Source organism: Cupressus sempervirens, chromosome 1 (genome assembly GCF_028749045.1).
Source record: "Cupressus sempervirens isolate cs-2001-9-10 chromosome 1, ASM2874904v1, whole genome shotgun sequence".
Classification (NCBI taxonomy): domain Eukaryota; kingdom Viridiplantae; phylum Streptophyta; class Pinopsida; order Cupressales; family Cupressaceae; genus Cupressus; species Cupressus sempervirens.
The window spans coordinates 625545135-625572535 of NC_143118.1; the positions used below are offsets into that span (position 1 = coordinate 625545135).

Below are 27401 nucleotides of genomic sequence, written 5' to 3' on the forward strand. Positions count from 1 at the left end.
CCTTCCTATGCAGAATAGGATTTGGAACATTTGTCATCTACCGAACAATCCTGGTACCTACACCACTCGACTTGACAATGGATTCCATTACCGAGACATGTATGAGCTATTAATTATTTATTCCTAATCTGATTTCATGATTTTATTTACAGGATTAATGTACACCTCTTCAACATTCATTGGCCTCTTTGTTAGGTGAATTCCTCGACGTCCACATGATTCTGATTTGGTTTTACACCTCCATTGCTATGGCTTGTTTGCCAGGTGAATTCCTTGGCATCATAGTGTTCTAAATATGCTTGGAAATTTTATTAAAGCATGTGCAATGATATGGTTTCATATAAACAATCAATTTATTACAACTACTAAGGATTTCATAAGTGATATAAACTCAAAAATATTTGGTGAATGATCTCATATACAACTCAGATTACAAACAACTAGTATTATGGTTAGATCTCTACTTAACAGGCCTAGCCGGTGAGTGGATACTCGAATCAGAAAGAGAAAGAAAAGATTTGAAAATCATAATTAAACTATTCTCAACCTAAGATTATGTATCAATTGTGATAGATATCAAATTGAGTAATATCGATTCATTCTTTGAATTGATTCTATGGTATTCAATCTTGCAATTAGAAGATCCAATCTAGTTGGCTTATCTTGGAAAACAAAAAGAAAGAAAAACAATATCAGAAATCGTGACCTGAGACTTGGTTGTATCTTTTGCTCTAGCTAGGCCTCTTGTCCACCCGCTAACTTGAGACTAAATCCGGACTTCAATTTGTCAGCAATAATAATGGAAGAACAACAGGAATTCGGGTATGAGTAAGGAAGGGCATTCGGCTGAGAACTCAATATGAAATGCAGACGTATGGGGTTAAGAGAGAACAGGGAATTTAAGCAAAATATGTAGGTAATAGTTGGTATGCGATTTGGATTATTTCTTTGTATTGTGAATTCTTGTTGGAGTTCAGTATTGTTCACTATTTTAGAAGTGAAAGATCTTCCCTACTTGGTTTTATTTGGTTTCAGTGGGATTTAATCCTCACCCTATTCCATCTGTGTAATACTTTGCTTCGGATTTGGCACATCTGGAGCACCATCTTTGTATGCAATTATATTTCGTGATTGGAGCTTCATCTACCTGGTATATGCGAGTATTAACTCTTCATTCTATGACTATGATTTGCGATTGGCAAGTATATTCTCGTTATTGATTTCCTTCTAGCTTAGCCATCACATCTCCATTCCCTTCCATCCGATCTCCATCGCCAGGAGGCCACCATCCAACCCACTCCTATCCCTTCGGCTCTCTTATTTCCACTATATGGACCATGCACCATTTCAGTTCACACACCCTCCTTTGCTACTTGCCATATCCATACCACCATACAAAGACCCTCAACCATCGTATGACATCCAACATCGAGCGTACAACACTCTAGGCAACAATGTACGACCTCCAGTATTCAACATCCATTGTAGGGCATCCAACATCCACCGTATGGACACATTCTAGCACCACTGTAATGGATTTTGGCAACACTGGATGGACTTTTGGCAATGCTGTACGAGCATCATCTTATGGATTTTGGCAATGCCGTACGAACGCATTCCTTTACCTCCGTACGAACTTTTGACATTATTGTACATCACCATACGGTCTCTGTGCATCCGGTAACCCTTTAGTCTATACAACATAGGTGAGCTTTATAGTCCCTGAGCGCAAATTGGGAAGTTATCTCTCTCTTGTGTGTATTTGGAACAAAACATTACAGTCGATGGTAAATCATCATTTAGACAAATATTCTTATATATATATATATGGTTATTTATATTATTATTATCTAATGATTATTAACCATAGAGACATGTCTCCTCCCCTCATATTTATAAGTCTTCAAATCTGCATTTGGAAAACACCAATAACGATGGCAATGGTATTACATTTGCAGAAAACAATCTTTATTACAACAACACGGTCTTCCAGTCTATGCCAGGAAAACATGAATTTTAATTCTTTTTTGTTTTCCATTACAAGGGTTGATATAAGACAATATTTACTCTTGCTCCAAAATTGACCATTTGCTCCCTGGTTCTGTCTAATGTGGTTAGGTGTTGCACCCATTTACGATCCTCTAAGTATCTTTCAGAATGCTTTTTCAGATTTGGTAGAGGGCTTTGTACCTTGATCTGATGAATCACAGTTAAAATTTCTGTAAACGTGTTTATAACTTTAGTAGAGTTTTTCAGTAGTATTTTAGGCCTTTGCACTTATGTTTGTTGAACAATCTTTATTAATCGGACTAAATATGGCATTGATCTGTTATTTTGTATTCTGTGGTTGATAGCTATGAGAACAAGGAGACAGCTTTGAATTGCGGGAGTATGTTGAGAGAATGCACAAAGTATCCTACATTGGCAAAGTGAGTCCTGTTGACATTGACAAAGTTAACTGATTTTGTTTTAACTAACAAGTTATGGTGTTATAGCACAAGTTTTGCTCTTTTGCCAGGTCTTAATGTGTGCTTTAGTTTGTTGTTTTCTTTGCAATTGATTATCTGGCCAGTCTAATGTTCAGACAATGTATTATGAATAAACAACCTTGATAAAAATGCATATTTAAAGATTATAAGTCTTCATTAGCTTTGGTGGGAGTGCATTTTCCTGCCGACAATTGGCGAGTATGTTGTTGGTGTATGGATTGGAGCTAATATTTTAAATTTCTAATGGTACACACATTAGTATGCATATTATGTATTGGAGTTTCTCTTTTTAAAACATAAAGAACCAAAAAAGTTAAGTCGTTTTTGTTTTAAGGATTCAAGAAATTTTCTTTGATCAGCTTCTAAACCACATCTTTAACATGACACCCAAGAAACTACTTAAACAGTTATAGGTACTGTGACCTAGACCACAAATAAATGATACACAATTATTTTTCTGTTAGGATTGTAAAAGTAAATTACCCTTTTTCTTTCATATAATTTTTTTAAAGCATATACAACTTGTTGAATGTAATCAGAATTTTATGTTTTGTTTGTTTTTCCAGAACAGTACTGAGCTTATATACTATATAGGAATAGCAGAATTTGCAACTTGTTGGGCTTTCTCAAATGCATTTTGTCAGCTCCATAGCTTCTTTTATGACTGTCGAATTATGCAACTGTAGCATTTTCTCACTTTTCCATATGAAGAAACCATTCTTTCACTGTTTATGCTTTGTAGAGTGATTTGTGGCTTGGGAAGTACAGATATCTGGCTTTTGATACTCACTTTCTTGAGTTCTTCTCAACTCAACCTTGGAGTCGCGATAATATCAGAGACAGAATTTTGGATAGAAAAAGATGCTGCTGGCTTTCATGTTCGTTCAAGGTGTCTGTTATGTCAAAATTGAAAATATCCACAAATTCTTCAGAACATGTTCTCATCCTTAAGCAATGAGATTTAATTTCATTATAGTAGGCATAGGAGTAGGGGGAGCATTACATGTTTGTGTAAAACAGCAATATATGTCACTTGTATGTATTTCTTGTTATATTGCCTCCTCGTCTGCAAATATCTGGCATCCTATTTAGCAAGAAGATCATCCTACAAATGTTCCTTTGAAATCTTTCTGTTATAATATTTATTTTATGCATTGGAGACTTTATTGGGCATTTCTTATACAAGATTTTTTGATATATTTTCATATTATTGTTGGCAAGGATTATGAATGAATGTGTGTGTCTTGGTTTGTTACTTTTTTTAAAATGGTGTGCTATTTGTTTATTTTTAATCTCAAAATCCGTTCTTTATGATGTGCTCAATAGATTAACTACCTTCAAGAAATCACAGCTTATATGGACTAGTGGACAGATAATGCGACCACAGCATCATTAGGTAGACAATTTAATCAATTTATTAAAGCAGTTCAGGTTAAGTGTTGAAATCCAATATTTGTGAAGGATAAGTAGGGGAGATGCAGTGATATAGAAATGATCCTGTCACGTGTTGAAATCTTAAACCCAGTTTACTCATATTATATCTCCTATTAATGACATTCTTATAGAATCATTGATTGATTTTTTTAATTTAGTACAGAAATCTTTGTGTAATGACCCTCTCTATAAAGGCCACAGAAACCCTCAAACTGAACTTAGGAATTTTGTCAAACACTTGGCGTGTATCAGTAACAATATTCAGAATATGGTAATTTCAGATTTGATACTTTCAGAATATAATCACAGAATTACAATATATATAAAGCCATTGAACTATATTTCAATTACAATGCCATAAATTCTGAAATTATTTTATTACCAATTCTGGTCTGATTATTACAATGACTGTATGACAGCAAATTTACCAAAAATTGACATATATTTCAGAATGCAAGAACCTGGTTTGAAGAACTATGGAAGAACACCATGTTTTGCTGCAGATCATTGATGAAGACCTCCAACCGCACCCCCAAACTATCCTCAATTTGCTGCTGCTGCCCAAACTAGCAGGGCCGTACCAGGCCGTACCTATACGGCTGCTGAAATAAAAATAATATTGAGGTTTTGGGACCCCCAAATGCAAGGAAAATGGGCGCCTAGGGTTAGGTAGTAACCCTGTAAAACCATAAAAAATAACTCCAAGGGGTTGAGGAGATATGAGCAATTATGTGGTTCCGAACCCTGCTTTACCAATTCTGAAAATGCACTTATTCTGTCTTCAAACTCTTGTCAAATGCTTCTCCAATGATAGGGCAAATCTGAAATCCTTATTCCAACCAAAAACAAACCCTAACAACGAATTCTCAATAAGCTCCAATGAGATGGCTGAATACCAACTCCAATTATGCAACAATTCAGGTGATATTTCACACCCTCAAAGTCGCCAATCCAAGGGAGTGATTCGTTCCCAAAGATCGAATAATTTGCAGATCCAAAGTCCACAAATGTCTTCACAATGAAGAAGTAGAAGAGTTTTCCAATCCAAGCATGTCCAAATGAGAGGCCCAGCCCTCTATTTATTCACTTTTCTAAGAAGTTGCTAGAACTTCTAGAAACATCCTTTATAATTTCTTATAATGCACTTTTTTATAATAAAGTAATTTTATAAAATAAAAAGTGCAACTCAAATTAAAATTATAACATGTGGGCCCCAATATCACATAATGATAAAATATAACCTCTTAACACTTCTTCAAGAGCAAGATATGACTAACTGATCCGCAGAATTGACTCTCTTTCCACACCATTTGCCTACGAGAGTCTGGAATAGGCAAATCCATGATCAATGCCATGTCGAACTAAAGAGGGGACATTACACTTTGCCCATAACAAACTTCACCAAAAAAAAAAGTTATTCTAAATCTTAAAAACTCTATGACAGTAAATATCTCTTTTGAAAGCAAAGGGTGATTTTAAATGTTCTGGGCTTGAGTCAACATGACTGCATTTGTTTATGTTAAATTTCATTTGAACTCAGATCTAACCGACACAAATGAACAAGACCAACAGTGGAAAACCCTGAAGAAGGATGCTACTTTTCCATGTTATGTTTATATCCACACCTAGATCTGTGATATGTTGTCTTCTTGGTTCATGAGTGAGATAATTTTCTGACATGGATGTGGATAGTAGCTTCAACATTGTATTTCGGACTCTATCATCAACATGCTATAACAATAGTAATGGTAGTTCTGCATTATAGATATATGGGTACTCTACTATTCAGTCACCTACAAGTCAATAAGTTCTGAACATTGCTTGTGCCAATAGTTCATAATACATATTACAACTGGCATGCTGATTGTCAGATTAGCCCTTTTAGTTTTTGGGTCCTCTTTGTGTTCAATTGCCTTTTGAGTCCCAAAGTTTAAATTCAAATTCGAACTTGGCAATCGTAAAATTCGGATGAAATTCATCAAGGGTAGAAAAAATGACATTAAATTCACCTTATATAAATTTATTTTTTAAATATAAGTAATATATCAACTAAATTGTCAAGATAGTTTAACATTGTTAAATAATTTAACAAAATAATTCAATATTATTAAAAAAAAGATATTAAGTTAAATATTTAAAATAATATTTGTTAAATATATTTAAATATTTTAATTTACATATAAGTTTGGTACAATTGAATGTAAGATAACCTATGAAGTCGGGCTTACACCTTGCAGCCCAGATTTAGGTTCAGGTTCATGGGTCTAGATTCATGTCCAGGTTCGCTACAGTCCGGGCAGGATCTAGATTTTGGACTGTGGGTCCGTTCGGGTCCTTGCTGGCATGAATCTGGGCGAACCTAGAAGGACCCGCAACAGTAGGGTCCAAAAAATGAAGTAAAACAACTTAAAATAATGTTTAAAAAAAATATTTTTTTAATGTAAGAAAAGCCTAATAAAAAACATTTCACTCATTTAATCTCTCATTTGCTCTCTCATTTTGGTATGCCCATTTTGCAAGTTTTAAGAGAAGGTTGTAGAGTTTGTCTGTTCCAATGATGAGAATCTAGATACAGTTTCAGCCAGGGATGAAGCCATTGATCTCTCATTATTTGATGATCCATTTGATCATTGAAGGGCATTTGATACTATGATCATTGATAAACTATTAAACACTTGCCATTCATCATTATGTTTCAAAGTTGATTATTTGATGAACTATGCTATGTTTTGAAATTTCATTTTACAGTTTAGTAATTCAATGTATGATTTTCTTTACAATCATAAACACAGATTAATGAGTGGGTATTTAATGTATATCTTTGACATTTGGCATTGATTAATGATCAAGCAACATATATTAATACTATGAAATGACTAAGTTTTGCAATTTTGCACGTTTCTTTTATTGTTTTGTATATATATACACACACACACTCATGAACCCAAATGGGAATTTTTTTTGCCTGAACCCACAAACCCAAACTCGAACCCGACTCTGTCCCCGAACTCAACTTGGTAACTTAGAAGATAAGTGGCTATGATATAACATAATATTTTTTTAGATCGGTAACATAATGTTATTTGATAGAGCAAATTTTTAATTTAATAACATATATGCTATACTAAATCAAATATAACATTTCAAATTTATATTATTAAAAATTTAAATGTCTATTAATTTTAATTTCCATATAAGTTCACTACAATTGAATGTAATATAAGTGACTATAATATAACATAATGTTATTTGATATAACAATTATTTAATATAATTATATATATACTATACTTAATCAAATATAACATATTTTTGTATTATATATAAGGAGTTCAACAAAATAAGCACCAAGCAGCAAAGTCCAACCAAAATTCAGAGGACAAGCCTCACACAGAAAAATAACCAAGAGTCACATATAACCAGAGCTGCAGAGGGAAAGGCAGCTAATGTAACACTTCATCAAAGGTATCCACCCACACAATCCAGCCTTTAGTGCCTTCCATCCAAACCAAGTTCTTATGATCCTGGATTTGCTGACGCATGTAGAGCATATCTCTAGTAGTGTACTGGGGGTTTCTTTTAGTCTCCATGCTGATGCGGTTGATAGTTTGGTTGAAAGTGTGCATGTTGTCCAAGTGCAGCTTCCAAAGATATCCATGCTTCATTTCGTTAGCAAAGAAAGTGGCATAGCCGTCTTTAAGTAATCTTTTAAACTTCACCTTGTTGACTTTCATAGTGATCTGGATCTGTGAGTAAAATATAAGATTTTAACTTTTATATTATAAAAACTTAAATGTCTATCAATCAATATAATTGTTTTTAACATAACTTAATTCATAACTTATATCAAAATTGTATAACCCCCAAAAAATAAACAAATAAAAACAAAGATGTAGAAGAAATTGCGAACTTGACTTGCTCATGCAAGAGTGTAGGTCATCTCTCCAACTTTACTCATGTAGTAGACTCTGGCAGCCTGCTCGGTCGTGGGGAAGGCCCCCAACTATACCCTATTGCCATGACATTTTTATCGTTGACACCCATTTCCTCATTTGCACTCCAACACCCATTTCCTCGTTTGCTCTCCAACACCCATTTCCTACCATTTCCTCATTCTTACTACAACCTGCAATTTTGAGTTGTCCTTTTTCTTTTCTTCTTTTGTTAACCATTGAAAAACTTGTAGCATCTTGTGCACTGCCTTGGAAGGGTTGCATAGTTTTGTTGTATAATTAATGTGTTCTATTAACAAATGAATTGAAGCAAAAGCTGGCACATTTATGATTTTTCCATATAAATAGAGGCCAAATATCAATGAATTTAACACAATCATTTTAAATTTACCAAAATTGGAATGCGAATGTTGCGACTTAGATTAGTTCCGTAGGTTCCAAAGTTTGTTGATAATTGTGCTCCATAATGCTTCTCATACATGTACAAGTCATTTGTAGAAAATTGTGCGCCAATTCAACCCTTCTAGCAACCCAAAAGGAAACTGTGATTATTTATTAGTGTTCCATGGGGGTGTATCCCTCTCTAAATGCTAGTGTCCTTGACACTTGGGGACATTCCTAAGTCCCTAGTTGCACCGTTTGTCAGGCACCGGTTGGGCATCTGTAATATCCCCAATTTGAAATAAGATTTAATAATAATAAATAATCATAAATTATAAATAATATAATTGTGAGAACTCTCTAAAAGCATTAGTCAATATTTTATTAATATTATTGACAATTGAGTAATGCTATTGGTGAGTATCTATAATAATAAAACATCAATAATAATGAAAGAATAGATATTATTGCTGAATGGTATGATGCTAATATACAAAAATAAGCTATGACTAATACATTAATGAATTATTCTAGCTGGACGAAGACATGCTCACTCAACAATCATCAACGCAAACATAAAAAATGCTGAACATGATGTTGTAAAATCATTCCAAGCACCAGTTATCATGTACGTGAGGAATTGATAAATGCATGATAAATATAATAAAAATTGATATAAAGAAAGGAGCAGTTGTTAGACAAGTCAAATGGCTGACTCACTACTTAAAGAGCTCATCCATTTAAAGATGTGTAAGAAAAAGATAATAGATGTTGGCAATGATAGAGAAAGACAAGAGTATGGGTTGAAGATGACAAAGTATTTGAAAGAGACAGCGATGATTTAGTAAGCAATGAGTTTTCCGACTAAGAAATAAAGCAATTAAAGAGGAAAGACTCCTAGTTATTTGCAATATATTATCAATTTCGAAGAAGAAATGTAATTCTATTTGTGAATCTGAACACATAGTATGTTCAAAGTGAATGGTTTGAATAACTCATGAAAGGGTGCAACTTAACGATCTAAGCAAGCCTGATCATGGAAATGTTAGAAGCTACCGGTTATGACTGAAGGCCAATGTTATAAGTTCGATAGTGTTGAAGTCAACTAACCTATTATATATATGATGGCATGACTGGTGACTAATAAAATCTAATTGCTGTTATGAAGAGGATCAGTTAGCAAGAGTCACGTCCCATCTATCTTGAAGGGTTGCACTCTGGAATATCCACCCGGGATGTTTAAACAAATTCCTCAAAATAATTTTCAGAATTATAACAGAATATCCATGCAAAAACCTTCGGATTTAACCAGTAACATATCACCAGATAACAGTCTTGGAAAATTGTATTCCATTCACTTTCAACAATATAAGTAAGAATACCAGCTACAGTATACTTTCAAAAATGGACCAATCAAAACCTTTCAATAAATAACGTTCAGCTCCAATTGTAAACACAGTCAAAGTCAGTCAGATTGAAAAATAGAAACAAGTTTAAAAACAAGTGACACACCTGATGTGACGTCTGCACAGACAATGGGTTATCGTCCATTGTCTTCTGGCCAGAGGGTTTCCATCTTCAAGCTGGTTCAAACTAAGTTTCCAATTCTTCAAGAGAAGAAATCTGTAAATCCAAACCAATGTCCAAGCATAGCTGAATTGAATGAAGTCTTTTTTAATACCCAAGAAGTGACTCTTCAGCTTCCCTTCCCTATCTCGTCTTCTTAATAATTTGTCCCTAATTAACCCTCTTAATAATATTTAATTGACTTTTAGTAATTCTGTCTAAAGTCCCCGTAAGTCAATTTATATATACATTTGGGTTGGCCTATTAATTTTGTAATATCCCAGAAAAAGAGAATTACAATCTTCCCTCCTTGAGATTGCTTGTCTTCAAGCAATCAATACCAGGATCCCATATCATTCTACAAGCTGTTCTACAACTCAAACTGGTATTTGTGAAATAAGAATGCGACCCATCTATCAGTAAGATCCCTGGATCGCATGTGAACCTGTAAACCCCTGCTGCACCTAAGTGCTGCATTACTTTGATTAAATTGCCATAATCGACAAAGAGCAAAGCATTCCTCCTGTCAAATCTTAGATTCCATACCATCCCGTCAATACAATCCTTGGAGTAGTAGTATTAGTCCATCTATCCACTATCCTCCTGTATCATCCAACTGCACAAGTAAATCACTCTACCAGTGCTAGGTATACCCCCACTACGCATGAAGATCAACCCATTAAGCCTCCAAATGTTGTTGCTCTAGGACATACTGACATTAAGAATGATGTTGTAGGCCTCATTGTTCTCATGTATGGAAAATAAATCCAATTCACGTGCAAAATCTATCTTAGAGTCATCCCTCCGCAAATAGACATGTAAATAACTCTTGTAGGTCAGCCACTGATAAGTGGAGAAGGCATGAAGATAAAATCACTGGTTAGTAAATCAGTGAGAGCCTTTGGATGAAATGTAGGAGGTATCATTACATATTAAGGACAACTCTTGAAATTCTGATTAACCTCAAGTGTCATCACTCAAATCATTACCTTCACCAATGAAATGATCATCACACACAAAATTCTGGGGCTAGTATCACTCTATTCATCTTCATCCTTATGTGGAAAAAGTGTTACCTCATGGTTTTGGGAAGACATATGTAATGTCCCACCCTTCTAAATAAAATCTAATAATAAAGAATAAAATAAAATAAATAAATAGTAAATATAAAACTTAAAAGAATAATAATATTTAATTAATTATTGATATAATAGTACATATAAATTATTTAATTATAATATAAATATAATTTAATATTATTATATTAAGACATAATATATAATACAAATGAAATAATATCAATTACAAGAAAGAGAATTTCAATAAACAACCTATATTCATTACTAAAACAACCCTGGAATCCTAATATGAATGGATAGTTTAACATAGATGCTAAGCTGAAGTCTACGATGTATCTTACAAATAAAATTACCAATTACTATAAACAAGTATAAGAGGGCATTCGACCTCTCTTCACCAGGGGATCAAAAAAGACTTATCTCTTCTTTCTCATCCGTGCACAGATTTCCTGGATTGCCTATTCTCTATTTGTCAGCTATAACCATTAAACAACTAAGGAAGAAGATATTGATTAGCATCAGGAGAATCAAACAGGATATAAGAAATTCAGACTAGATATAAAATAATCAAAGAAGTTGAGGAAGCCATTCTAAGATAAATATAACTTTTTTTTTTGCATCGATTTGGATATTCAAGATTGAAGTCCGAGTGACGTAAATTTAACAAGGGAAGGAAGATTCATTCGGAACATTGAACCATATAAAAAATACGAAGGCATCTGTGGGATGATATAAATCCAGCAAATAACATAGGACACAAAGGGACAACTAATGTGACAGGGGAAACCCAATCGCGTATCTAGTGTGGACAATGGACAATGGCAAACACTGAGGTTATTAAGAGTCGCCGCCTTAGACAAGAGGACAATAGTGACAATATTAAGAGACATTCTCGGCAGGGAGAAAGATTAGTGTAATCCTTACTCATAGTGGATGAGAAATTAGAAGACATCACAAACAGAGTAAGAGAGGGATCATTGTAAGTGACAAACATATGATACAGATTAAAGATCAGCTCTAGACATATTCCCCTTTGTATATTGAAATAATAGACGCCGCCATGAATAGGAATCATCTAACCAGTTATATATTGCCATTCCACAAGAAATCAGATAAGCAATCAATTTGGTCAGGCGAATCATTTATAGGGTGCATCATCATTCTAAAGCATTTCACAAGATTATATCTAATAAGTAAAAGGAAATCTATTGGATACTCCATATAGCTATGTTTGAAGAAATTCCATAACATTGAATTGGTCTATAAATTTATCGATTATTGTAGCAAGAAAGAGAATTTTTATTAATTGTTCTAAATTTCTAAGTCAAATAACTAGGGGACATTACAACATATTACTGCTGTTGTTAGGATCAGAATTCTGGAGTCTAACTTCTTGCAGGTCTTTTTGATCATTGTCTGCATATTTTGTCTCATATGGATAAGGTAAAGTGGAGATGCTATGTTCACTTTCATGCAGCAAGCATATGTATCTTTTCTACAATTTGTATAATCTTTGTTTTTGGAATGACCATCCTCCTTGTGAGTGGATTAATGGAAATCTGATTTTCAGCCTTCCATAATGATTACTGTGTCCTACTCAATAGAAGGCAAAGCTAATCTAGCTCCTCTTTATCTTCTGCATGCTTGATGGCAATATCTCCATCTTTGGGCAGCTTCAAGTAATATGATTTCATTCTTTCAAATGCCCATTTTAGAGTGTGAAGATATGCACTAGTAATTCCACTCATTATCCCCTTATCTTTTTCAACACTTTGAACTTCCCACATATTTTCTTCAATGTTTTTATAGATGTTTTGAAAACGCACTAAGGTTGTAGTGGCTATATCATTTGATACTTTCAGCTTGTCCTGTAATGTTCCCGTGTTCTATGTCCCTGTGATTGCGTTACTTGAGGGGCCGTATGGACAATTGGAAGGTGGTATGGATGTGAGAAGAGGGTGTACGGTTGCCAAAATGAGGGAGATGTATGGTATGCATGTACGGTGGAGTAGGAGATGTCCGTATGGAAGTCTGGATGTCATACGGTGGTGGCTAGGCAAACTAGATGATGGCCCGTATGGTGGGAAAATCTGCTGGCCATACATAGATTGGGGGTCACAGCTGTACGGTGGCCAAGATGGCCATATGGTGAAGGAGGTCATATGGTGTGAGGAAGATAGGGCCATACAAGGATGTACTTAGCCATACGGTATGGCAGTGTGGTAATCATGCTGGTCGTACGGTGGTAGAAGGTGAAAGCCAAATGTTTGTAAGGTGGCCTTGAAGATGAAGGCCAAATGGCTGTATGGTGAAATAAAGGAATTGGGGAGTGGGCTGTATAGAGGGCAATGTAGTCACACGAAAGATGAATTAAGAGTTGGAAGAAGTGTATGGGGTACGGTTAGAAAAGAAGCGCTCAGACATATAATCACGTGGATACCCAAATTCATAAGATAGAATCAACAATGAAGATTAGAACACATAACCTTACAATAAGATTTGCCAAAGATGGTGCTCCAAGTTGCCAGATCTAAGCGAAGTGTTACAGGTGACAGAATAGGGTGAGGGTTGAATTCTACCGAAATCGGACAAACCAAATAGGGAAGGTCTTTCACTTTCGAAATGGCAAACAACAAAGAACTCCAACAGGAATTCGTAGTGTATAGAAAATAATTTGAAAGCATACCTAAAGACTACCTACAAGCCGTGCTTAAATACCCGTCATGAAACTTTCCGAGGGTGTACAAAGATAGCCGATGATGACATAAACTACGGAAACAAAAATTAAAATGGGTCTGAGATATTTCAAATAATCGGCCCATTAACAAGGTTTAATTAAGTACATTTATTTTATGACGAGGACATTATAGTGTTCCCATCCCAAAATTTGCTTGTCCTCAAGCAAATGCAAATTTGGTTCTAGGAAACCTTTTGTAATCAGCTCCTTCAGTTCCGAGTCAGGCACTAAGTAGATCTTCTTGCTGAAGTAAATGATGTTATCAATAACTTTGTATCTTTCATCGCGTACATTGCCATCCGTCAACTCGCATGCAAAAGTATTCTTGGAATAATCAACCAATAGATGGGCCCGCCAATTATCCAAGGAATGTGGTGAGGTGTTGACTATCTCATTTTTACTTGTAGCGTCTAGGACCAAATCCTATTTAAAAATTGCCTCCATCTTCTTGATTGTGACTTCCCTCGATCTTTTATTTGAAATTCCTCTTAGTAGCACCTTCTTGCCATTTGTCTTGAATGAAAAGTCCATCCTTTTGAAACTTTGGATGTACTGGTCAAGAGTTTCCAACCACTGGTTGCCCAAAATGATATTAGTATCAACCAAATCTATGACAAAGAAATCATCTGCCATGGTATAGTTTTTCATGGAAATTTGTAGCCATGGGATCACATGAGTGCAAGGTAACAAGGTTCCTCTTGCAACCTTAACCTCATATCCTTCATGCTCAACTTCATGTAGGCGTTTATTACTGACCAAAGATGAATCGATGAAATTGAGTGTGATGCCACTATCAATCATGATTGGGACTCATTTTTTGTGAAGTGTGTTGCGAACCCTGAAGATACCACTTTCAGTCGATGTAGTGAGGGTAGCAATGGAACTCCCTTTTTGAATCAGGGCATTTATTTTCTCTTGCTTTGTAATTTTTTCATCATTTGCTGTAGGCATTTGTCCTTCTTCGTCATTAGTCATCACCTCAATGTATTGAATCTTTCCCTTACCAAGGCAGCGATGACTAGGTCCCCATGGTTCTTTGCATGTGAAACTGAGATTTTTCCTCTAGAGTTCTTGCAGAGAATCTTCATCATTCCGAGGTTTCTTTTGAACTGTCTCCTTGTCCTTGTCTTCTTGTGGGGATGGTGTTGGTGTAGCTGCGTGAGTTTTGGAGGAAGATGCAGCCATGTCACGCACCTTCTTAATAGTTTTGTTGAGTGCACATGGATTGAACCCTTTGATCCAACCTCTCAAAGGCTCTCTCAGCCCATCCATGAATAACACAATTTGGCGTCTTCCAGAGATGTCTGTGATTAGCACTGATAGCCTTTGGAACTCCGTGATGTAGTTGTCTACCGTGCTCATTGCTTTAGCTGAGCTAGATCTTTAAAGTTTAGCTTAGGATCCTACCCATCGAAATGGTCAATGAGTCTCTCAGTGAACTCGACATAAGAGGTCACTTGGTCGTGACCAAGAGTGACCAATTTTTATGATGCCACCACTCATGTGCCACTCCTAGATGAAGTGCCATGAACTTGATTGCTTCCTCTTCGGGCATTGATTGAGTTGGAAATAGGTATCTACCTTTAGAACCCATGACTGTGCGGTAATGACTCCAGATCCATCAAATGGCGACAAGTTTACCTTTACGATCTTCCTCCTGAGATCATCATTAAAATAACCATGATTACCCCTGCCAGAATATCTCATTCTTATATCAACATAGTCTCTATAAGATATATCTTCTTCCATATTCACGTTCTGCGAATCTTCCCAAAGTTTTTCTTGCATTTCCTCAAAAGTGGGCTCTCTTCCTTGGCGTGGTGCTTTTGTCCTTGGAAGGAAGATGGGTATCAAGGGTCAAGAGCGAGAGGGTTGAAAGTTTGTCCTTCCCAAAACAGAATTGTCGCTATGCCCATTTTATTCTCCTATTGTCTTTATCTTGGCCAATTTTTGTAGAGTTTCCTGCATAAGCCTTTGGGTTTCGTTGATTTGCATTTGGTTTCTATTTAGCTCTCTTAAAAGATTCATGAGTTTTGTCGTAGGATCTTGATGATCTGCCATTCTATCAATAGGGTTATTTTGCCTTCTCCTACAAGTATAAACTTGCATTCACTTCCACAAGTAGGCAGGATCAAAAGCTCTGATACCACTGTAATGTTCTTGTGTTCTATGTTCCTGTGATTGCATTACCCGAGGGGCCGTACGAACAACTGGAAGGTGGTACAAACGTGATAAGAGGGTGTACGGTTGCCAAAATGAGGGAGAAGTCTGGTATGCAATGTACAGTGGAGTAGATGTCCGTATAGAAGTCTGGACGCTGTACGGTGGTGGCTGGGCAAACTAGATGATGGTCGTATGGTGGGAAAATTTGCAGGCTGTACGTAGGTTGGGGGTCACAGCCGTACGGTGAAGGAGGCTGTATGGTGTGAGGAAGATAGGGCTGTACAATGATGTACTTGGCCCTACGGTATGGCAATGTGGTAACCAATGTTGGTCGTACGGTGGTAGAAGGTGAAGGCTAAATGTTTGTACGGTGGCAGGAAGATGAAGGCCAAATGGTCGTATGATGAAATAAAGGAGTTGGGGAGTGGACCGTACAACGGGCAATGTAGTCACATGGAAGATGAATTAAGGTTTGGAAGAAGTGTATGGGGTATGGTTAGAAAAGAAGCACTTAGACATATAATCATGTAGAGACCCAAATTCATAAGATAGAATCAATAATGAAGATTAGAACACATAACCTTACAATAAGATTTGACAAAGATGGTGCTCCGATTTGCCAGATCCGAGCAAAGTGTTATAGGCGACGGAATAGGGTGAGGTTGAATCCCACCAAAATCGGACAAACCAAATAGGGAAGGTCTTTCACTTCCGAAATGGCGAATAGAAGAGAACTCCAACAGGAATTCGCATGTATATAGAAAATAATCCAAAAACATACCTAAAGACTCCCTACAAGCCGTGCTTAAATACCCGTTGGGAAACATTCCAAGGGTATACAAAGATAGCGGATGGCAACACAAAAGACGGAAACAAAAATTAAAATCGGTCCGAGATTATTAAATCAATCGACCCATTAACAAGGTTTAATTAAATACATTTATTTTATGATGGGGACATTACATGTCCCCCAAACCATATGCTCAAAAATCGTCATCTAGATATAGAATTCTTGATTAGTCCTTCAAATCAGAGCCTATACTAATTTCATCTTGATCTAGCTGTTGAATTCTAGATCGAGCATCACCTAGGTTGGAAGAATTTTCATTTTCAGCGGCATCATTTTTAGAATGTTCCTTTATCTCAAAATGTATTGTCTCATCAAGTATGACATCATTGTTTTCAAATAGTTCATCCTCATGGAGAGATACATTTTCATCTTTGGAAATATCTTGTAGAGTGACATTCTCATCAAAGTGCTTTTCAATAACCACTTCCAAATCCCCAAATAAGAAGCTAGTATAATCCTTTCTATTTCCAGTTTGGTGATTGTGTGAACAATCATGCTGTTCTTGTTTGTTTCATTTGCGAGTACAGATTCTTGGTGCAGACCTATCCTGGATCTTATGCCTTTGATCGCAGGTCGTAATGATCCGTCACTAACGAGTTTTCATTCATTCTTCCTCAAGGGGTGTTCTTCTTTGGCATCTCGTGTAGTGTGTGGGAATTTGCTTCGGCTGTTACATCCCAAATTTTGGCTCAATTTTAAATGTTCCTTTATAGCCGTTGAGGCTTCATGAGAAGTTGAATGATTTGTTAAATTAGTTATTCATTATGGTTTCATGTGAAAATGAAATATTGGTCAATCGTTATGACGATATATGAATTGGAAATGGATGGCTAATATGATTATATGCTATGGTAATTTTGACTTTGAAAAATAATGAGCAATATGCTGTTACCATGATAAATTTTCACTTGCAGGAATGCGACGAAGGGGTGAAGCATTGCCAAAGAAGGATTTGGGCATAGGGGCACCACCTATGATTGGACAAATAGGTATGAGTCCTAAACCACCATGGCTAAGGGTAAACGGCTGGGCAAGCAAGAGTATACTTTGGACGACCATGAGCTAACTAGTTATCATATGTCATTGAATAATAAAAGAAAAATCACTAAGCATTAACAAAATTTGTTACCTTCATAATTTGAGTACCTTTAGTTGTGTAAAGCATGTCTTAATATAATGACACCATGATACATATATATACTCATACACGTACATACATATATACACATATGTGCGTAAATCGATTAAGATGTATAAGCCTATTTTTAATGTATACATAAAATGCATACATTTAGGATTTAAGTATGTATTCATGTATGTGTATATACACTTATGAGTATAGGTAAGTACAATGGTGTCCTTATATTAAAAAATTAAGTGGGTGAAGTTATTTTTTCCACCTTGGCTATGGTCTTAATATTATTTCATGAGCAACCACTTTGCTAATTGTCTCATCGGACCTTATGTCACCACGATGACCAAGATTAATATTATATGTGCCACATGTGGCAATGACTTCTTGTCTCATTTGTAACTCTCTCCGCCACCCTTTTCTTGATCTTGCCATAATCGAGCATGCTGAAGAAGCAAATATATATGTGGTGATTTCATTACCAAAGGCACCCCCGACACCATAGTAATTACCAAGCATTGAAGCTCTATGTTGTCATCTTTCCCAGCCACAATAGCTTTGTGATTTGCATTGATTGCAACCCTATTCCACAGTTACATTGTGCAAGAACCTCTGTTTAGAAGCGTATCTATTAATTGCAATTGCCATGAGTCTCCACTGTTGGGAGTTGGGAGTTCAAAGTTCGCAAGTGCAAGGAACCTAAATACACAACCAGGAGGCGTTGATCATTGCCAGGTTATGCATTTTTTTTAATGTTCTTCCATTTAAATAAAAGGGGGTTGAATTGTGAAATGAAAAAAAGGGAAATTTTTAAACTAAATGTGAAAGACCTATCTTTTGTTATTGACGATGGCTGTACGTTAGTATAAGTATTGATCATCAAGTGGCAACCCGAATAGTTGAATTTATTTTTAAATATTGATATTGATATTTGAATACTGATATCCTATCAGAATACTGAATTCATAGAAGAATATTGCTTTTATATCAAGATATTGAATCCATATTAGAATATTGGTATCATACTCGGATTCCGATTTCATGTCAGAATGCTAATTTCATTGCAAAGTATTAATTTCATAATACTGATTTCATATCAGAATTGTGTTCCATAAAGAATTCCATTCCAGTGCAAGCTTATATAGGGACATTCCTCATATGTCTCTGAGATAAGGGACAACACTCTTAAGGATAACCTATATTTAAGTTGCAAGCAACATGAATCTTGTTAAAAATTCATAAGCCTAGATCGGGCAGATGTAAATGGCTGTGAGAAAACAATGCTTAGATCTTCACCCCAGAGATTCATCAAGGATGACCAACAAGGTTGAGATAAAGGGAGTGAATTAGTAACCATTAATAAACAGGCTAATCTTGCATGACAAAGAGAATGAAATCAGTAGACAAGAAAAGATTGTAATCAATTTAGATCGAGTCAGCTCATGGTAGTCCATTGTATAGGTTGTGTTGTCAAGTCGAGCAATGGGTTGACACTCTAGCACTAGGATGCTCAGTGACTGGAAAGTGGTGTCCCAGGCCTAATCCCAGGGTAGGGAGGGCCTTTCTTAGTAGAGATTGTGTGGGGATACTTAAGGGTCAGCAGTTGGGAGGTTAAGGCCTTGGCAATGTTTCTCCTCTCCATTAGGTGCCAAGACTTGCATATGTAAAGTAATTGTAAAACTATCTCAATGTGAATATATTAGCCGATAAGGTCTCTCTTACCATTAAGTAACGGTTGGTTACAATGGTAGTTATGTTTATCATATTTGTTGATTGAATACTCCTTCAATTGTTAGTCAAGAGATTTCAGTTAAATTGATTATAACCGTTGATGTCTTTCATATGAATATGTAAAATAACTGTTATAACTACCTTCTCATGATCATGAATATGGAAAGTAACTGTGTCAATGTTATGATAATTGTCAGCGAAGGCTTGGAAAAAAAGGTTGTTACATCGACGAAGTTTGTTCTTTCATGTAACCTTCCGTGGCTTTACATGTATGTTCTTGGATCACGTGTGGACCTTTTTCTAAGATTGAGACTCTTCATATGCATATTTTTGTGGTCGCTGATTTTCCCTTTGGGGTAGGACTTACCTTTGTAATACATTTCCTATATTTGTAATCTCTTAGCCGACTTGTGTGTCCGAATGGCTATATATTGTAATATGGTTAATGTTTAGAAAATCTTAGGAGAGAAGATATGGAGTTTAAGATTTCAGGATTCTAAGCTCGCATGCTAGATTATTTTGGTAATTAGAAGGCTGCAATCAGAGAGGCCTTATGCTCAGGAAATTGTAATCAAATTCCATTGGATCTGCATGAAATCAATTGATTATGTCATTTCCTATCCTTGTTGTGTTGTGTGCTTTCATGTGTCTACTCTAGCAACTAGGTTTGGAGCATCTCCTTGGGATTTTTTCTCACCATCTCTATGTCTGGTTGTATCAGAGTGAGGTTTCATCCATTTGGAGTCGTGGAATCTTGTGGAACCCTGATTTGGGTTGGTTGTAGGGTGGAAAACATGGTGTTGACCTATAACTTGTAGAGGGTTATGATTCTTGTAGGAGTGTCAAGATGGTTCATGGAAGAGGAAATGCAGATCTTGCTATTATAGAAATGTTGAGGCAGATTGCAACTAGGCTTGAAGCTGTTGAGATATCTCATAGAAGAGGTAGACCTATTGAAGATGTTAGTGAAGATGAAGCTGAAGTTGTAGCAAAATGCGTCCTTGATTTAGAACGAGGTGATGAAAGATTCTTCAGAGCTTTGGCAAGAGTGAATGTTAACCATATTTCAATCCTCCTGATTATCATGGTAAGCTTGTTATTAATGAATTGTTGGATTATATTTTCGAAATGGAAAAGTATTTTGAATATGAGAGTACATCAGCTGATAAGAAGGTAAAGATAAGCTGGATTATTCTGGTAATTAGAAGGTTGTAACCAGATAGGCCTTATGCTCAACAAATTATAATCAAATTCCATTGGGTCTGCATGAAATCAATTGTTTATGTCATTTCCTATCCTTGTTGTGTTGTGCCTTCGTGTGCCTACTTTAGAAACTTGGTTTGGAGCATCTCTTTCGGATTTCTTCTCACTATCCTTGCCTTAGGTTGTATCAGAGCGAGGTTTCATCCATTTGGAGTCTTGGAATCTTGTGGAACCTTGATTTGGTTTGGTTGTAGGGTGGAAAACATGGTTTCTGACCTATAACTTGTAGAGGGTTATGATTCTTGTAGGAGTGTCAAGATGGTTAGTGGAAGAGGAAATGTAGGTCTTGCTAGTATAGAAATGTTGAGACAGATTACAACTGGGCTTGAAACTATTGAGATATCTCAGAGAAGAGGCAGACCTATTGAAGATGTTAGTGAAGATGAAGCTGAAGTTGTAGCAGAACGCATCCTTGATTTAGAACAAGGTGATGAAAAATTCTTGAGAGCTTTGGCAACAGTGAATGCTAGACCATATTTCAGTCCTCCTGATTATCATGGTAAGCTTGATACTGATGAATTGTTGGATTATATTTTCAAAATGAAAAAGTATTTGAAATATGAGAGTACATCAATTGATAAGAAGTTAAAGATAACTGCTACAAACTTGAGAGGACATGCATCTCTTTGGTGGAACATTTGCAAATTGATAAACAAAGAAGAGGAAAAGAAAAGATTAAAACTTGGGATAAGATGTGCTGGTGCACAAAATTGTTGGTTGACTTCCCAGGTGCTTGCCTACTCGATGCCAAGAAACTCAACACAATTTTGACCAACGAAGAACATCGAATCTCAACTTTGTTCGATCTCCACACTATAGGCTCTACAAAACCTAGGTGGTTGTACCTTGACTTGCAATGGAATAAAGATTGTGATTGCAGGCTTAGTGATACTCTTGAGTTGGCAATGGTTCTCAAGGAGAAATCAAAGTGTTTGAATAATTTTAAGGAGAATAATATATTGAAAAATTAACTGTGCAATACTTGTGGATTGAACCTCACTAATGCACTTACAAGAAACATACAATGACCAGTCCTTAGTCCTTTTGGGCAAACAAAGTCAACCCTCACATAATCTTATTTTCAAATCTTTAGAGGCAGTGCCAACTTCATCAACCACCGGATAGAAAGACAATAAATGCAATCCCAGGCCTAGATGATTAACCCCAACTAAAGGAGACCAATGTAGATCAAGTTCATGCATTATTTCCATCTATCGATACAATAGTATGAATCCAAAGTAAGGCAATGAAGAACATGAGCAATTTAATACACCATAAGCCAAAAAAGATGTAGAGGAACTAACATTATTTCTATTTCTTTATAAGGAAGTAGTTTGGACTCAAAAGCCATCAAGCAATTGAACAGATTGTGAATTTACTCCATATTGAATTTGAAAATTGCTATAATCAGTATTGTTCGCTATCTATTGTGAATGATCTTGGTACCCTTTATAAACAATGAAAGGGTGTATACAAGCTTCAGATCATCGCATCGCTTCCTAACCTAAAACTAAATGCAATTGAGTGCAAATAAATTACAATGCAAAAGCTGAAAATTTAATTAATTTGGAGGCTTCATGCCATCATTTCCATCTTCCATGAAAGGTCATGCCTTTTGGTTTGAAAAATGATTAATCTTTGATAATCTCAAATGCTAGGTTCTTGCAATCTCTCTATTTTATGCTTGATATCCAATATTTCTGCACATAAAATAGATTAATAAGATACTTTAATCTTAAATATAAATGAATGCTTTACCCCTTTTAGTACAAAGTGACTAACAACCTTTTCCTGCACATAATCATATGTCAGATATTTCATATAAAAATAATTTAAAACATTATTAGGAAGATAGGATTAGGAATATAAAAGCTTTGCTTTCACATACATAATATTCCTATTCTTAAGGAAATATTTTCATACTTTTCCCAAAAATATATTTTTAGAGAAATCAAAAATATTTTATTTTGAAAATATTTCTCTTTGAAATGAATATACAAACATTATTTACCTTGGAAATGTATTAATACATATTAGAGTTTGGAATAATTTATATTTCCAAGTTGGAAATTTTTTTTCCTTATAAACCTTTTAATAAAACCTCCAAATTGTCATGAGAGTAAAAGGTAAATAAATTAATAAAAAATTACACATTTCAATATATTAAAACTTGTACTTACCCTTTACCACTTTGGAAAGGGGGACAAATTTACCTTGCAAAGAAATGATATATGCCTTTTTGAGAGATCTTTTACACAAGCTCCTCGGTTTAGTCAAAATCATTAATGTCCAAGATTTGCCTGAAAAGGGGAATATTAGGTCATTTTGCAAAACACGTAATCATAAAATGTGAGTACTTAGGGATGACTATAATTTTATTTATTTATTTCCACTTTAAAGTTTAATATAATGAAAAATATTTCTATTGAAAGTATTCAATAAAATGTCTAAGGAAAATATATTAATGATCCCATTATTTAGAATTAAAGCTTTTAAATGTATGATTAAAATATTTCATCATTGGGAAATAATACAAGAATTTACTATTTTGAACTATATATATTATCCCCTTTGAAATTGAAATATTAAAAATATAGGAGAATGAATAAAGTTTTATAAATATTTTACCTTTTATACTCACCTTTTACCCTTTTTGGAGGGGTAAGATCTTTACCTTATGAAATCAGAAATTTGGAGCCTCCTAAGTCTTAACTTTTTGCAATCTTGGAGAGGCAAACCAACTTTCCTCGCGATTTCACAATATTTTGCATTCTTGAGATCCATTTTTTACATGCTCTCCAATTCCACAAAATTAGGCTTAGGGTTTCTTCTATGGCACCACAACACTTCTCTGGGCTTTAGATTGCTTTCTTTATCACTGATTTGGTAGGGTTTGGCCAAATATATGATATGATATTCAATATCATGATTTGAAGCACAAGATTCTAGTAAGATATCACTTTGAAGTCTTCGAAATACAAGTATGTTTCCACTTATTACCTTTGAAATGATCAACATTGTTGCATTTCCTTGATAATTCAACACCACCACCCGAAAGGCTGATGTTGCAACTTATGGATCATGTTTGGAGTCCTTGTGAAATAACGAATGTGTAGAGGCACGAGAATAGATCTGATTCCCATGTTATTCCATTCTTATCACTATTATAAGAAGACCCAATTGTTCTGTAATAAATAAATAGAAGCTTGTCAAACAACTTCATGCCCTTGAAGTCATAGTGTCTTGCTGTCACAAGTGACACAAAAGAGTCTTATTGTGTGTAAAGACCCTCCTCAAATCTGCTCTCAAAAAATGCTGGTAAAAACTCAAGGAATTTCGTCAAACAATTCACATGCAAAGGACGTATGACTGATATAGTACTTAAGCTGGCTTTAAATGACTCTTTTTTCAATTTGCATCAATGAGAAACTTGTGCTAGAAGACTCCAAATGGACCACACAATGACCTAACGCGAGTGTGCTACTAATTTTGACAATATTCAGTGCATATATATGATCTAAGCATGTGAAATGAACACCTACAGCCAACTGGCATTTTTACAAACAGTTGGTATGCAAACTAACTAGCTGATAAATAATGATATTGAATTGCTTAAATGACACTAGCAACTATTTTCTTCTTAATTTGCAATGAAATTTCTAATACAATGCTCATGAAATATGGCCAAGACTTTTGGCATTTACATGGATTACAAAATGATAATGCTGGTATAATGCACACTTACAGCTGAAACTTATAACACCTAAGAAAGCAATACTAATAAAGGAACCTGGTTGTAGATGGCTGTAATTATTTTCTTCAATGCTGCCCCTTATGCTTTGCTTTTCTGATTTGCTTTTTCGAACTGCTTTTTCGGATCTGCTTTTTGAACTGCTTTTATGGACTGCTTTTTCTGCCTGCTTTTTCGGTTCTGTTTTTTCGGACTGCTTTTTAGCACCTACTTTTTCGGACTGCTACCGTGTTGAATCTCAAGACCATATCTTTCAATGGCGTCAAGATTTCCAGCTTGAAGGGATTTCGTCTTTCAAACTATTGAGACATAATCTCCAAATTTTTTGTCAATTTCTTTGATATTTTCCAGCATGCATAAAAGAAGCTCTTCCATTTCTTTTATAGTGTTCTTACAAGAGCTCCATCCTTCGTTTTCTCAATGTGGGATAAAACATAACTCCCTTTATGTAACTTATGTCTCCAATGTGTTATAAAATAAAAGGGACTCTTTTAATTTAAATATTTCTCACAAACTATAGTCTATGCATTAATAAAGTTAAATATTTAAATTTAACTTTATAAAAATAACTTTATCAATGCATAACAAATCTTATCAATGACAAACAAGTCTTCTTGTCGATTTTAAACAATTACCATCGACATACCATTGCCACTGAATGTCCGCCCATGTCCAAGATGACTTACTATAAATAGTAAGTATGCCCAAAGTTGCCTCAAAACCCCTCAGAAAGACTTGCAACTGAAACTATCTAGGCCAAATGGCCTCTAAGCCCCTTTAATGTCCTGGTTAGCCTACGGGACCGTGGGGAAATAGGCTAATGACAACATCATGCTATGAATGCTAAAAATGGGACATTACATTCTGTGGTTTCCTTTTGTGTTTGATCAAGTGGGCATTTGATGCAATGGCAAGGTTAGAATAATGAAGAATCGTCCTCTCTATTTGCCAATCCTCGAATAACCACAAGTTAGGGTTCTTCATACGATGTCATCTAAGCCAAGTATCAATTACCACCACTGCACCTATAGGGTATTCTAAACCTTCACCATCTGTAACTAGGTGATCCAATTTCTTTTTTTCTTGGACAGAATGGTACAAATAATAATATATCTCTTCTTCATTGTCTTCAAGTGAAATCATAGCAAAAACATGGCCTACAATGATAGAAACATAATGTGCTCATTAATTTACCAAATAGTTAGCTAAAAGTAACAAAATTACATATATATATATATATATATATATATATATATATATATATATATATATATATATATATATATATATATATATATATATATATATATATATATATATATATATATAATGTGCTCATTAATTTACCAAATAGTTGGTGAAAAGTAACAAAGTTACGTATTAGATTTACATTGATATTTATCTATATCTATCTATCTATATATATTATGTTGTGTAATACAAGACCTCGCTACCCATTATTTGTGGGACCATCTGCTCAATGCCGATTCCAAGGCCATGCATTGCACAATCAAAAGTGATCACCGTGGGAGTGCATAAGCTTCAAGAATAACGAATCGGGTTAATGTATAGGTAGCAATATTATAATATCTTATGCATGCTAATGAGGATTATGCAGCCAAAGAATTTCTTTTTATCATTGAGGAAGTGAAATATATATCTCCAAATTTTGAATGATCGGGTAGACAGATACTTCATTAGGTTCCAACTACCTTAATTCGCTATTTCGCTAGTCCAAATTTGGAGCCCTTGCGAAGTAACAAAATTCTAATATGGACAAGCAATATCATATTACAATGCATTGTTAGTATCACCATCATATTAAAGATTAGATTTTGCACTTCACATGAAACTTAGACAAATAGTTCGAGCATCTAGATTGTGAAATGCATCATTTTCAATTCCATTTCTCTTAATATAATATTGAAATATTTAAGGCATTAATTAAGAAGATATTTAATTTATAATCATCAAATGATAGATCATTTAAACCATTGAGATAATGCATTTTAATAAATCTTATAAAAAAGATAGAAAGACTAGAAATACTTACTTGTCATCAGTAGTATCACTATTTTGCAAAATAAGATCATATACTTTGGATTGGCTATCCACTTGCCCAGAATTGGAGATAGAAGGACATATCTAATCATGATTAAATGGAGAAAAATACCCGACTTCTAAAAATGGAACTCCATTTGTTGTAAATTTTAGGGTTCCAACAAGATGGTTGGTAAGTTAAAATGTAAATTTCTTCCTGGTGATTATCAATTTAGTTTGTTGAAGAAAATGCAGAATTTGAAACAAAATGACATGATTGTGAAAGAATATATTAAAGAGTTCTACAAGTTAGATATAAGATCTGGATATGTTGATGATGAAGTGGAAAAGATTACGCGATACTTGAATGGTTCGAGGATTTTGTAATATACCAAATGAATATTCTCCCCAAATTTGCTCACAAATAATTTTCAAAAAACAACATACATCTTTAGCAAAAACTGAATAAACCAACATTGAACTCGAATGCTTATTGAATTACTTAACTTCAATACAACTTTTGAATTGCTATTGTAGTATAAATCAGCAATACAGCATTTATAAAACCCAATCTTAAAAACAATATTACAATTAGATTGGAGGGAAATCATAAGATGCACGTGTAATCCCAACTGTGAAATCTATTGTGAACCCACCACAAATGATGAATTGGGCTACGTCTAATCCACCCAAAAATCTTGAAGATTTTCCATTCGGAGGCTTCAACCAGAGAAAGCTACAAGCTTCCTAAAATTCTTCAAAGAGAAACCAGAAAATAAATCTCAAATCCAAGCATAGATGAAAATGAATGAGACTTCCTCTTTAAATGCTC

The 27401-nt window shown here is 35.0% G+C and overlaps 1 protein-coding gene across 3 annotated transcripts in view; it reads left to right on the plus strand.

The window, feature by feature from the left end:
* LOC149579480 (Mo25 family protein) overlaps positions 1-27401 on the plus strand; it is a 167998-nt gene that overhangs the window by 75200 nt on the left and 65397 nt on the right. For all 3 annotated transcript variants that reach the window (XR_016365110.1, XR_016365111.1, XM_089833044.1), the window contains exon 4: positions 2355-2429. Coding sequence is in view for 1 of the 3 variants with exons in the window: in XM_089833044.1 (XP_089689170.1) it covers positions 2355-2429 (75 nt within the window). In the remaining 2 variants the exon portion in view is untranslated. The remainder of the gene's footprint in view (positions 1-2354; positions 2430-27401) is intronic.